Source organism: Sphaeramia orbicularis, chromosome 19, assembly GCF_902148855.1.
Source record: "Sphaeramia orbicularis chromosome 19, fSphaOr1.1, whole genome shotgun sequence".
NCBI classification, from domain to species: Eukaryota; Metazoa; Chordata; class Actinopteri; order Kurtiformes; family Apogonidae; genus Sphaeramia; species Sphaeramia orbicularis.
In genome coordinates, this window is record NC_043975.1 from 51334309 (window position 1) to 51348325 (window position 14017).

Below are 14017 nucleotides of genomic sequence, written 5' to 3' on the forward strand. Positions count from 1 at the left end.
CATAAAAAGAAATAAAAGCTATAGTGCAAATCTTTTGCCATAAAAATGAGAAAAACTGCATGGTTATGTAGGGAACAAAAATTAACATCTAAATTTTCCTTTTTTTCTAAACGTTTTAAAAGTGCAGTTACAAGTGTCTCCTAACTATGAAAATTTGCTGAGATGTTCTTTCAGGTGTCTATTTTGATAAACCATGGATGCATTTTTTATTTTTTAAATGTAACTATGACTTATGTTAGGAGTTCTGAAGAATGGAATGGTTATGTAGGGAATTAGGAATTTCGGTTATGTAGGGAAAGAAAAGACAGGTGTACAGTTTCAATAGTTTATTCAAGCACTTGGTAATACATTTATACATTTTTATACATGTTTATGACTAGGTATACAGAGGATACATATTAGCTGTAGAAAGTGATTCAGTAAGCACATTTGATGCACATTTAAAGCTCAGTAAAGTCTGTACATTCAGCACCGCATAATGTTGGCACCTTCCTCCAAGCTGATGGCTCGTGCTGTACACCACTTAGAGAAAATGTTAGTTAACATTTTTCAGTCACTTTTTACATTTTTTTTTTCTTTTGTACTAAAATTTTTCAATTATTTTTTTTAACAGATTTTTTCCTTTTGTGCTAAAATCTTTCAGTATTTTTTTTTTTTTACAGGTTTTTAAAATTTAGTACAAAAAATTTGCAATAATTTTTTTACTGATTTTTTTTTTTTTACTTTGTACTGCAATTATTCAATGATTTTTCACAGATGTTTTATTTTTATTTTGTACTAGCATTTTTCAATCATTTTTCACCACCCCTTTGATTCTGGAATGCAGGTTTGCTATGTAAAAGTCCAGCCTGTCTCACCTCTGTTACTTCTTTAACTTCGTTGTGTAAATCGGTCAATGGTGGCAAAAAGGTGGGATCATTATCTCACCTTTTTCCAGGATCTCTGTGTAAAAGTGGCGTTAGTTGTATCCAGTTTGATCCACAACTGCTCATCTTAAAGGGGATGACTTCACTCAGGACCTGGGGCCGTTATATCACTTCATGTCAACGTACGACTGGCCGACAGACACTAAAATTCTAATCATCTTAAATGTTCTACCATGAGGAATGCATTGTGATGTATTTACGTGACATTCCAATTGTAGGGAATCCCTCTCAACTTCACCAGTAAATAACTATAATATATAATAACAATATATGATATAATTTGTTATATTTAATTTATAGTATAAATTATTGGTAATCAAGGAGCCACATACAGAATATTTGGAATTGATAGACATTCTTTATAGAAATGAAAATCAAAAACAAATGCCAAATTGTTGAAATTTCTTTAAGCTGACTGCTAAATTAAAGTGTTTTGTATGTTTTGAAGTGGAGGTACTAAAATGTACCAACATAAATAACTGCTCTTTTCTCATATGTGTGTTGATAATTTATTATATGTACATGGAACCGCTCAGACTGTACTGAGAACAGACGGTTTCAAGACCATCACAGACACAGAGAGGCGGCTGCATCACATTTTAAAACATATTTTATCAGATACACCATTAAACAAATAGATACTGATTTGATTTGATTGATTGATTTATTTCGAACATGCAAAGAAACAAAATGAAACAGAACAAAATAAAACTAAATAAAACATTTAAATGGACAGAATCTATCTTCAGCACATACAAGTCTAAATTTTGCGAAAGGAGTAGGAAGAAGAATAAACTGATTTAATCCTACCCCTCAGTGCCTTTACACCTTTATCACTAACTTGATACAACAATCAAACTATACTATTTTCCTAATTTTAGCATCGATAGCGCAACAAATCCATCCTGCAGTAACTGAATTCTCCACACCAGTCTGTTCATGTCAGTGCAGTCGTACAAACAGACTCAACAGTTTCCTTCAATAATTCCAGCAGATTTATCAGTTCAACATCATCCATAAACAAACTGAACTCAGTGTCATTATTAAATACTGGACCTCTCAAGAATCAATTCTGTATATCTTTTTTTAAACTGAATTATGTTTGATATTTGTTTGATCTCCACACACAGTTTTCCTCCACAGATGCTCATACAGAAACTTTTGAACCTAGTTCGTACTTTATGAATCTTTAAATTAAATTTTCCCTGTAAATCAGAGCCTCCCTCTCTTTCTCAAAACATTTCTTGAATATTGCCCATCAGTCAGTTATTCTTTGCTTTATACATTATTTGAATAGTTTTGAATTCCACAAGGTCAATGAGTTGGACAGTTTTCGATAAAGGTCAAAATAGTGGATTTGTGTGTTCACCAAAACCAACATTGTGAACAATTCTTCTTGCTCTTTTTTGCAGCAGAAAAAGTCTGTGTACTGAACTTGTATCTGTATTTCCCCATCCCTCCAAACAGTCACTTAAATAAGGTCAGATCGATGAATTCTACAGAATGTTCAGTGATTTCGGATCTAATCTCCCCTTTGCTCTGGCCAGGACTCAGATGCTTCTGGATCGTTTGTTTTCTACATGTTTTATGTGAGGTTTCCAGCAAATTTGATCCTCAATTATCAGTCCCACAAACTTGTTTTGATTCACCCTTTCTAGATCTACACCCTCTATTTGGACCTTTACCTCATTACTCGTTTTACATTTACCAAAAATCCTGAATTTTGTTTGACACAGATTTATTGACAACTTATTTATGTCAAAGCATAACTTAGTTTTATTTAGCTCTGAAGTGGTATATATGTTGATATTTTGTTAACCATTTTGTTCAGACAATATGAACAAAAGTGTGACCAGACCATAATAGTCGGGGCCTCCCAGTTCTGGAGCACACACCAACAAATACAAGGACTTATCACGGATTTGGAAGAGATGTCCAAGTTTAATTCAAAAGGAATCAGACATGCCATCACAGCAGCTACTGCTGAGAATAGAATAGAATAGAATAGAATAGAATAGAATAGAATAGAATAGAATAGAATAGAATAGCAAATTGATCACTTTGCTTTGTGTGTGCATGTTTGTTTGTTTGTTTGTTAGCAGGATAACTCAAAAAGTTATGGACAGATTTTCATAAAATTTTCAGGAAATGTTGACACTGGCACAAGGAAGAAATGATTAAATTTTGGTGGTGATCGGGGGGGCACGGGGGCCCACTGATCTGCCTTGGCGGAGGTCTGCGCTCTCCAAAGGCTTTTCTTGTTCTCTTTGTAAATGTAAATATTTTCATGTATTTACACTAAAACAAAGTATAATTTCACAAAAACTGTGAATAACCTGAACAAATATGAACAACCTGAAATGTCTTCAGAGAAATAAGTGTAATTTTAAGAAGATTCTACCTGTGACTAAATGTTTGGTGTGTGTTTTATATTATAATGTACATGTGTAAATGGTAAACCTAGGCAGAATGTTGTTAAAATTACACTGATTTTTTCAGTTTGTTCATGTGATTCACATTGTTTGAAAGGATAGTTTTAGATGTAAACCTGTTCATAATGTAAATGTACTTTTTTCGCTCTAAAACACAGAGAAAAGTTTGGAGTTGACATTATTTCTATATTATTCTGTTCTTATTTTCCTGGTTGGGTCCACTGCAGATCAGATTTAGCTGAATGTGGAACTGAACTGACAGGAGTTTGACAGCCCTGCTCTGTCACATATTACATGGTTCTTGCCTGTTATGGTTGAAGCTCGTCTCCTCGTTACCGTCTCATTTTAATTGTTAACTATGCCTTGCGTTCCTCCTTTAGAAGACAGTAAATCTCTTCCATCTGCTTTCTCTTTGAAAGTTGTGGCTTAGCGCCGGCACCTGTCAGACCTGGAGTTAGTGGAGTTGAAACTGTTGTAAATGTGCCTGTGTTGAAGTGTCTGTGTCTGTAGTCCTGACAGTGACGCTCTTCCTGTGTGTGTTTGTTGTGTTGTTGCCAGAGGAGGATTTGCTGATGTCCATAGCAGCAGCAGCAGAAGACACAGCAGACACTGTCAACAGCAACTCAGACAGTGGGCGGGACTCACCCAGAGCCGCCTCCCCCCTCTCCACCCTGTAAGACTCATCCTCATGCATCATACAAATGTTTATCCTCATAAGATAAGATTTAACTCATACACAAATGGACAAAAGTATAGGGACATGTTGAATTCAGGGGTTTGTTTTCTAACAGGGGTCTGGGATACAAAGAAAAAAAGACAAATGTTATAGTTTTAAATTGGGACAAATATCCTATTGATTATTAATATTGATGTTTCTGTGTCAAATATGTAAGATGACCTGTTCATGATGATTTGACATAGAAACATCAGTATTAATCCTTTCATGCATGAATTATGGGAACCTTAGTCAATATTTTTTTCTTGAGTGTTTTTATTTCTCTTTAGGTGTGAAAAAAACAATGCAATTGATTTTAATTTTTTTTTTTTTTATGAACCTATTTTTCGTGGAGTTACAAAAATGTCCACTCAGCTGGACACCATGTGTTTAATTTTTGAAGTACAGAAACATGTATTTAAAACTCATCATCAGAAAGTGATATACCGTGTGAAAACTATGAAATAAAAACATTTTTAATGCTGCTAATTGCTAAATTGCTACTGTTTTCTCACATTTTCTCACACTCTAATATTAGTTATCACTCATTTCATGGAGATAAAATCCTCCTGAGACTCAGGAAATGGACAGTTTTAGCTTTTTTACATTAAAAAATTGTCTTGATTGGAAACGGCATAATGCAACAGTTTTTTCAGATACATTTTAAAAATAATTTTTATTTATTTATTGATTTTTTAATGGAATGTCCTTTGTAATGGACAGCATTTTTCAAGTAAAACTGTCAACCTTTTGTCCCCTACAGAGGACAAAATGCATTACTGGGTCTCAGGAGGATATGCAAAAAAAAAAGATTTGTTTCTTAATTACAGTTTAATAACAAATAGCAATTGATTTACACTAAAACATGTTAGTGCAGATCAGGTTTATCAAGAACAGCACAGTTACAGTAATTGTATGAATGTCAGTGTTTTGGATGATGCATAAGAGTCCTGATCTGGAACTAAAACAACTAAATCCATGAATAAATAATAGAAGAGCTGTAGAATAGCTGTCCACTGGAGAGACCACTGTACATGAAAGGGTTAATAATCAATGTGATATTTATCCCAGTATAAAACTATATTATGACGTTTGCTATTATTGTTTTGTATCCCTGTTTCTCCATTTGTGTATGAGTTAATTATGCTACAAAGGTAATGATGAGTATGGTTGTATTGCTGCTAATTGTCCGTTGTGTGTTTTCAGTGGGAGTGGATCCAGTGACAGCTGGTCAGAGCAGAGTGAGGCCAAGGACTGTCCACTCTCAGATGGAAGACCACTCTACAAATGTCCGTCTGTGGACTCAGTGTCCAGCACCGTCCTGCCGTCTCCGTCTCCTGACTCGACAGGCTCCTCCTCCAGCACACGCATAGGTACAAGATGGACACACAAATACACAATAAGTGTACACATTATAATTTTGTCATCTCAGCTTCTGACTTAAATGTTCAAATCATCCAATATGACACCAAACATCAAAGATGAGAGAAATAATCCAAACACCGATGACATATTTGTTTATCAGAACCTTCACCTCCAGCAAAAATAACTCTGGTTCTTCACTTTGAATGATCTGATGCTGTCATATATAATAACATATATATAGATATAGATATATATAACGTTTACCCTGAAAGACTTAAAAACATTCACCACTGACCAAAATCAGCTACTGTTCTAAACTGTTTTATACCTGTTGATCTATCAATACATGTAAATATAATTGGTGTAAAATACAGTTTGTCATCTTTTCATGGTCATCAGATATGACCCATTTGGGGGTTCAGAGGCTCTGTGGTGAACATGGAAACACCGTCATCTTCTACAACACTGATTCACCAGTAAAACCCATAGAGCTGGATCAAAGATAGTGGACAAAATGAACAAAATAATAAATAATGTGGAAAAAATAAGCACAAAACTAACTAAAATTAAGTAAAAAAAAAAAAAAAAAAAAAATCAACAAAATTAACAAAAACATCCAAAGCAATGAAAGAAGCAATGAATAATATATCAGCAAACTAATAAGTAACATTTTCAAAATAAGCCAAAACCTTAACAAAATTTAAGAAATAATAATAAATCCATGGAGTTGGATCAGTGACAGTGGACGGGCACACTTGGTTTTATGTTCAGTTCTTCATATCTTTGCTAAAAATGTCACTTTTTTTCAGTTTAAGCTGTTTTGATATAAATACCTTTGAATTTATTCTGAGCTTTAATCAACATCTACATGATCAGTGAATGAAATATAGGAAAGTAGAAAAGCACTCGGAGCACAGACCTCCGCCAAGGCAGACATCCCCCCTGATCACCACCGACTACAGACAAACAGACAAACCCCGATGAAAACACAACCTCTGCCGTTCCTTGACAGAGGTAAACACATGATTTACACTGAAAAATGTGAAATACAGAGGACAATATTACAATAAATGGTGAGAAATTGCTTAAGAAAGAAAAAATCATTTGGGAACTGACACAAAAGTACACACTAAAAAAAAAAAAAAAACATAAGAAAATGGTAATATTCCGACAGCAGGGGTGCCAAAAAAATACTGTAAAATAACAGAAAATAACCATCTCATAAAAATACGGTCATTGTCCATAATTCAAATACAGTTTTTTGCCCAAACTTTACATGAGTTTGCTTTTTTTTTTTTTTTTTATACTTTTTAATGTTTAATAAAGAATATTTGCATGTACTAAAATAATCAAATTATTTATATATACATATATATATATATATATATATATATATATATATATATATATATATATATATATATATATATATATATGTATATGTATATGTATATATATATATATATATATATATATATATATATATATATATATATATAATTTTCAATGAGACTCAGTTGTCCAATCCACTGATAAAAACTGTATTTGGACAGTTTATCAGTGCTTATACATGTTATACATTCACAAAAATATATTTATTCACCATTTTTGTTGTGAAACCTCCTGTAATTACACCAGATATTTGTCAATTAACAAACAAGTCTGGTTCAACTGACAGAACAAATACTTCTGTTACGGTTATTTGTCAGTAATTTTATCTGGTTTTAATATATTTTTTTACAGTATTAAACTTTAAATTAACAGTTTGGTCTCATAAATAGAAAAGAAATATTTGTGAAGTTATGATACATTTGCAAATGTATTTCAACTGTATTTTTCTGTGGAAAAAAAAAGCAATTTCTTTAAAAAAAAAAAATTAAATTCTATGGTTCTTCACAGTTACAGTTTTTTCATGTTCTTTTCCATTTGACATGTAAAATCACAGTCTGTTTTTGTCATTTCATTGATATTTTCCTGTATCTGAAAAATACAGGAAAAATCTGTCAAATAAACAGTGAAAATTGGGTTAAATTACAGATTTTTTTACAGTGTAGCCCTGGGTGTTTAGGGGTTAACCTTTAATAACACTTTTAATAAATAGGATTTTTCGTGGCAGACCTGAACTAATCCTGGGTTATTTCTTCAGATGTGACTGATGGTTATGGTGCAGCTTGTATCTGCTCGTCACAGGTGTTGTTCGAGGTGGTCCCCGCTGTCTCCTTCCTCCGTGGTCACTGTATGTGATCTACCCCCTGGTGGCGCTGTTCCTGGCCGTCTGCCTGTCGGTGGTGGGAGTCTACGGCCCCTCCCTCTCCAGGACGGTGGTGCTCATGTGGCTGCTGTCGGCTCTGTCGGCCTTCCTCACCTCCGCTCTGCTGCTGGAGCCTGTCAAAGTAAGTCTGATCCACCGAGGATGTTCGTCTGTCTCGCAGCATCCAGTGTTGAACAAATCTGATTCTATGTCCTGATGACCGTGAACAGAGAATTTGGTTGTTCCAGGTCAAAAAACACAAAAATCATGGATTAACATACACTGTAAAAAAAAAAACCCAAAAAACTGTATTATTCCAGCAGCAGGGGCGCCAAAATAATACTGTTAAATAACAGAAAATAACCATCTCATAAAGATACGGTAATTTTCCATAATTAAAATACAGTTTTTTGCCCTAACTTTACATGAGATTTTGCATATTTTTTGACTTTTTAATGTTTAATAAAGAATATTTACATGTATTAAAACAATCCAATTCCCCATAAATATATATATAAATAATTTTCAGTCAGACTCAGTTGTCCAATCCACTGATAAAAACTGTATTTGGACAGTTTATCAGTGCTTATACATGTTATATATTCACAAAAATACATTTATTCAACATTTGTGTTGTGAAACCTCCTGTAATTACACAAGATATTTGTCAATTAACAAACAAGTCTGGTTCAACTGACAGAACAAACACTTCTGTTACCGTTAATTGTCAGTAATTTTATCTATTTTCTTTTTTGTTTTGTTTTGTTTTTGTTTTTACAGTATTAAACTTTAAATTAACAGTTTAACCTCATGAAAAGAAAAGAAATATTTGTGAAATTACAATACATTTGCAAATGTATTTGAACTGTTTTTTTTTTTTTTCTTTGAAAAAAGAAAAAAATTCTTTTAAAAAATTTTAATTTTTTGGTTATTCACAGTTACAGTTTTTTTGTGTTAGTCCCAGGTGACAGGGTCAGGGAGGAGACAGCAGGGAAGCAAACTGGGACATAAAGAAGTGGGCAAAAATGTTGTATTAAAAAAATATGTGGTTATAATAAGGAATTTTATTATTATTATTATTATTATTATTATTATTATTATTACTACTACTACTACTATTATTATTATTATTATTATTATTATTATTATTATTATTATTATTATTATTATTATTGTTATTATTACTATTATTATTACTATTATTATTATTATTATTATTATTATTATTATGAGGCAGGAATGGTTTCCTGTGTTGTTTAGTACATTTGAGTGAAATCAGTCCATCTCTGAATAGTGACTTTGACCTTTATAACACATCTAGTTCCGTTTTTTTTTTTTTTTCTATGTCTTTAAAGGTCGTGCATACATTTTGTGTATTTTCATGTGGTATTTAGTATTTGAAGAAAATGATAATAAGAAGTAAATATTTATCCTCATTTAAACCCTGAAAAGTCAACAAAGGTAAAGGAGGAATTTGACGTCTGCACAACACTGTATAAACAGTGTCGGCCGTAGTCTGGTTTTCAGACACATTCCTCTTTTGGCTCCTGTTTCTACACATCAGTAAATCACCTTTGACTGTGTACAACAGTTACATACATCCTTTCATGAGAGGAGGTAAAATATTTTATTTCAACATTATGGGCAATAGTGTAGAGCTTAAGTGCTACAAAAATTCAGTCTGAAAAAGGTCAAAGGTCAAGGTCCCAATTGATTATTTTACGATCTTATGATATTGTACACACATTTCTGTCAAATTTAACTTTCAAATGTATTTTTCATAGATGTCTTTGGACTATTGTATTCAGTCAAATTAAATATTTAGCTGACATATGCATCATCAGGATTGGTAGGTGGAAGGGTTAAGTGTCACATCGCGACTGTGTTACCTGTATATATCCTATATAACCAATATATATCCTATATCACCTGTATATATCCTATATTACTTGTATATATCCTTTTTTGTTGTACAAATGTATCATCTGTAGTATAGAGTTAGCTTTTTTGTATATTTTAGTAGTTGTATGTAGTACTGTAGTAGTATATGTATATTTCATATTTTATCCTTAGATTTGCACATGCATACATTTTTTTTTTGCACTAAGTCTTTTTGTTGCTAAACAGATATTCTTTGTTCGTGTAACAGTGACAATAAAGATCTGTTCTGTTCTGGTTCTGGTTCTTGTTCTGGTTCTGGTTCTGTCCTGTTCTGTTCTGTTCTTTCCTGCTCTGGTTCTGGTTCTGGTTCTGGTTCTGTCCTGTTCTGTCCTGTCCTGTTCTGTCCTGTTCTGTTCTGTTCTGTTCTGTCCTGTTCTGTTCTGTTCTGTTCTACCTCCTGTGTCAGGTGTGTTTCCAGGCCTTGGTCTACACTCTTCTATGGAGGCCTGTAGATCCAGAGGTGGAGGACCATATTTCCCATGAGTCCACAGTGGTGAGGTCATTTGGAGAGCAGGGGGGGAGGGTTCGGGCGCCGGCTGGGTACGGGCTGCTGCAGGCCAAGGAGGAGGCGCGCAAAGTCCGAGCTCTGCGTTCACTCATGAAGGTGAGGATGGAAACACAAGGAAGGGATGGAGGACTGTCAGCTGACGTCACTGGTCATGTGACTGTTGTTTACTCCGCCATATTGGTAGGCACCAGTGGCGATTTCTCTCAGACTGCAGTGGAAGCCCGGCTTCCCCTAAAATTACGTTAATTAAATGGTTAAATCTGTTCGGTTGTGTTGACATTTCATTGATTACAAATGTGTTGGAACACGTTCATCTCTCAGACCAGTTGGTTCAGAATCAGTTTGATCCCAGATCAGTGGACTGGCTGTTGTTCACTTCTCCTCCATTCCCGTGTCTGTGTTTTCTCCTCCATCTCTGCTCAGTGCATTTGTCCGTAGACTGCAGGCGTCTCTGGGCTTCAATGGGACTGAGTGGAACAGTTTTTTCATTGCCTCAAAACTGGACGCAAATTGAATAAATGCCACGATGCTGTCCCGCCCCCAGACGCTGGGCATCTCTGGGGGTGAATGGAGCTGTGGGCGGAGCTCGGCCGGGCTGGACGCCAGAATCCCACGTGCTGATTGGAGGATCAGTCGAAAGGCTGAATCCCGTTTGATTGACAGCTGTTTTCAGATCTGCTCCTTCACTGACACAGTTCAGTTTAATACCGTCACACATTCTGCTGGGAAAGAGAGAGAAACCATGACCAAATGACTCATTCATTTCTTGCACTGTAAATAAAACACACTCATTGGACTTCCTTGTTTCAATTTAACATAATTTCAGCGTTTTCTTGTTTCAGTTCCATAATTTAATCATTTCTTGTTCGAGTTTAATATCGTTTTGTAGATAGTTAAATCAATCAAACTGTCGGCTCGGTCGCAGTGAAAGGAGCATCTGTTTAAAAAGGCTGAAGTCTGACACCCACAATGCACTGGGCCAAGGCCGTCTGAGCAGACCAGCTCTGCTGGACATTCAGAGGACACTGGTCCAGTCCTGGAAAAGACGCCTACTGGTACGATAAGGACACTGAGCATTTACTGAAAAAGGAACGGAGGGATGAATGAATGTTTTAAATAGCTTGACAATTTTTTTTTTTTTTGATGTAAGCCGACAATGAGCTTCCCCTGTCTGAAAGACGAGCAGCCGCCACTGGTCGGCACGCTATCTGGATCCAGAAAGTCCCAACTGTTGCTTTATCTGGTGTTTTTCTTTGCACGGGTGTTTGTGTGTTTTGTTCTTTGCGAGTCTGTCTGCTGTGATAAAGGCTCCACAGATGAGTTTACATGTTTACGAACAACAGTGATGCGTCCAACTGGGAGGTCAAACCAGTGTTCCCAGCTCCAGCTGGCTCACATCAGCCGTACACCTGCAGGCTCTGAACTGGTGAACCAGCCCATATGTTCACTGTAAACGCTCCATGAACTGTCTGTGTCCTAAAGCCCCTCCCATCTTCATCATGTGACTGGACCTCATGTGGAAGGCTGTCCCATAGTTAAAGCAGACCGGCACAGACGGGGGGGCAGTATTGTCACCAGCTCCAGCTGAACTCAGCGGTGTCGCTCGCCGTAGCTCCGCCCACTTCCAGCTGAGGAAACTCTGGCTGCCATCGCCAGCAAAGGGAGCAGGTAGATCCACAACCACTGTGTCTGTAGGTGATAGTCCAGGGGAAGTCCTCCTGGAGGTTTAAAGGGCTCTGCAGCACTGGACCACATGAGGACTACTCATTTTTTCCATGCTGCTAAGGCAACAGGCACGCAGGCTAACTATACTGAGAAGCTAGGCTAACTGCGGTAATAACTGTAAACAGCGGTGGGCAGAACAGAACCAGCGCTGCCACCAGTGGACCACAGCGGTCTGTATGCAGAACTGATACTGGTGAAGGAGAAGAAATGAATGGCACACAGGAGTTTAACAGGTCCATCCTTTAACAGGAGTTTAGCAGGTCCATCCTTTAACAGGAGTTTAGCAGGTCCATCCTTTAACAGGAGTTTAGCAGGTCCATCCTTTAACAGGAGTTTAACAGGTCCATCCTTTAACAGGAGTTTAGCAGGTCCATCCTTTAACAGGAGTTTAACAGGTCCATCCTTTAACAGGAGTTTAGCAGGTCCATCCTTTAACAGGAGTTTAGCAGGTCCATCCTTTAACAGGAGTTTAGCAGGTCCACCCTTTAACAGGAGTTTAGCAGGTCCACCCTTTAACAGGAGTTTAGCAGGTCCACCCTTTAACAGGAGTTTAGCAGGTCCACCCTTTAACAGGAGTTTAGCAGGTCCATCCTTTAACAGGAGTTTAGCAGGTCCATCCTTAAACAGGAGTTTAGCAGGTCCATCCTTTAACAGGAGTTTAACAGGTCCATCCTTTAACAGGAGTTTAGCAGGTCCATCCTTTAACAGGAGTTTAGCAGGTCCATCCTTTAACAGGAGTTTAGCAGGTCCATCCTTTAACAGGAGTTTAGCAGGTCCATCCTTTAACAGGAGTTTAGCAGGTCCATCCTTTAACAGGAGTTTAGCAGGTCCATCCTTTAACAGGAGTTTAGCAGGTCCATCCTTTAACAGGAGTTTAACAGGTCCATCCTTTAACAGGAGTTTAGCAGGTCCATCCTTTAACAGGAGTTTAGCAGGTCCATCCTTAAACACCCTATGAACTTGGCGTGACTTCCTCCTCCCAGACTGAATGTATGCATACGTCACATGAAACTCATCTACTGCAACCAACCGCAACACATGTGGTTACCATGGTTACACTGTTTAAAGCTTTACGTTATTGTAGATCTACACAGGAGAAAGAGAAATATCACCAACAATGGGTAACTGTACAATCCAAGGAAAGCTTGCCAACCAATATGGCGTCGTAAACAGAAAACCACATGATCATGTGACGTTTGTGCAAAACCTGAATAGTGTGGGTTCAGCAGCAGAAGCAGCTCCTCTGACCTCCGTCCTCCCATCGTGTCCTCCTGCAGAACTGTGTGAAGCAGCTCCTGTTCCTGCTGCTGCTGCTCATGGTCAACTACCAGGACGGTCCAGAGCAGAGGGAGGGCCGCAGGTTACAGGCAGCAATCAGACAGCACCTGCACACCACAGCCAGGCCAGGGGGGGTCCCCAACCTCAGCTCCATCACAGAGTAGGGACAACACACACACACCACCCAGGGTGGTCCAACAATCCTGGTAAAAAAATACAGTTTCAGATCACCTCAGTTAGAACCCTGCATTAGGTTTTGTCATTCAACAGATGATTTAGGGAAAAATTCGGAAGAAAAAGGAGATGTTTTAGAGGTTGCACAAGTTGCTGGAAGTTTCCTGTAAATGGACTAATTGTTCATTTTCAGCACAGACGAGCTGAGCTGTAAGAGAAGAGCAGAACTATCAAAACCAAGGTTTGAGGGATTCAGCTGGAAATATATGGATGAAGTAACTCCGCCCACATCTGTGGAACTGGAGTAAATATATGGATGAAGTAACTCCGCCCACATCTGTGGAACTGGAGTAAATATATGGATGAAGTAACTCCGCCCACATCTGTGGAACTGGAGTAAATATATGGATGAAGTAACTCCGCCCACATCTGTGGAACTGGAGTAAATATATGGATGAAGTAACTCCGCCCACATCTGTGGTACTGGAGTGTAGAACTGGTTGTGGTCCATTCTGTGACTCCAGTGTGACACCAGAGCAGAAGCAGCTGATGGTGGACACCATGATGTTAAATGCAGGTTCTTTGGTTCCTCTAAAGCGTTGGGATGTCCTTCATCCATCAGATTGTGAAGGGAAGCAGATCAGGGCTTTTGTCTCCACCAGCACCATGCGTCTGTTTGAACCTTTGGATCTGCCACAAACA

The 14017-nt window shown here is 37.1% G+C and overlaps 1 protein-coding gene across 1 annotated transcript in view; it reads left to right on the top strand.

Moving 5' to 3' along the window:
- pkd1b (polycystic kidney disease 1b) overlaps window positions 1-14017 on the top strand; it is a 120994-nt gene that overhangs the window by 91866 nt on the left and 15111 nt on the right. Inside the window, 5 exon segments of the mRNA XM_030163302.1 lie at window positions 3917-4031; window positions 5280-5446; window positions 7629-7831; window positions 10037-10234; window positions 13141-13301. Of these exon segments, the coding sequence (XP_030019162.1) occupies window positions 3917-4031; window positions 5280-5446; window positions 7629-7831; window positions 10037-10234; window positions 13141-13301 (844 nt within the window).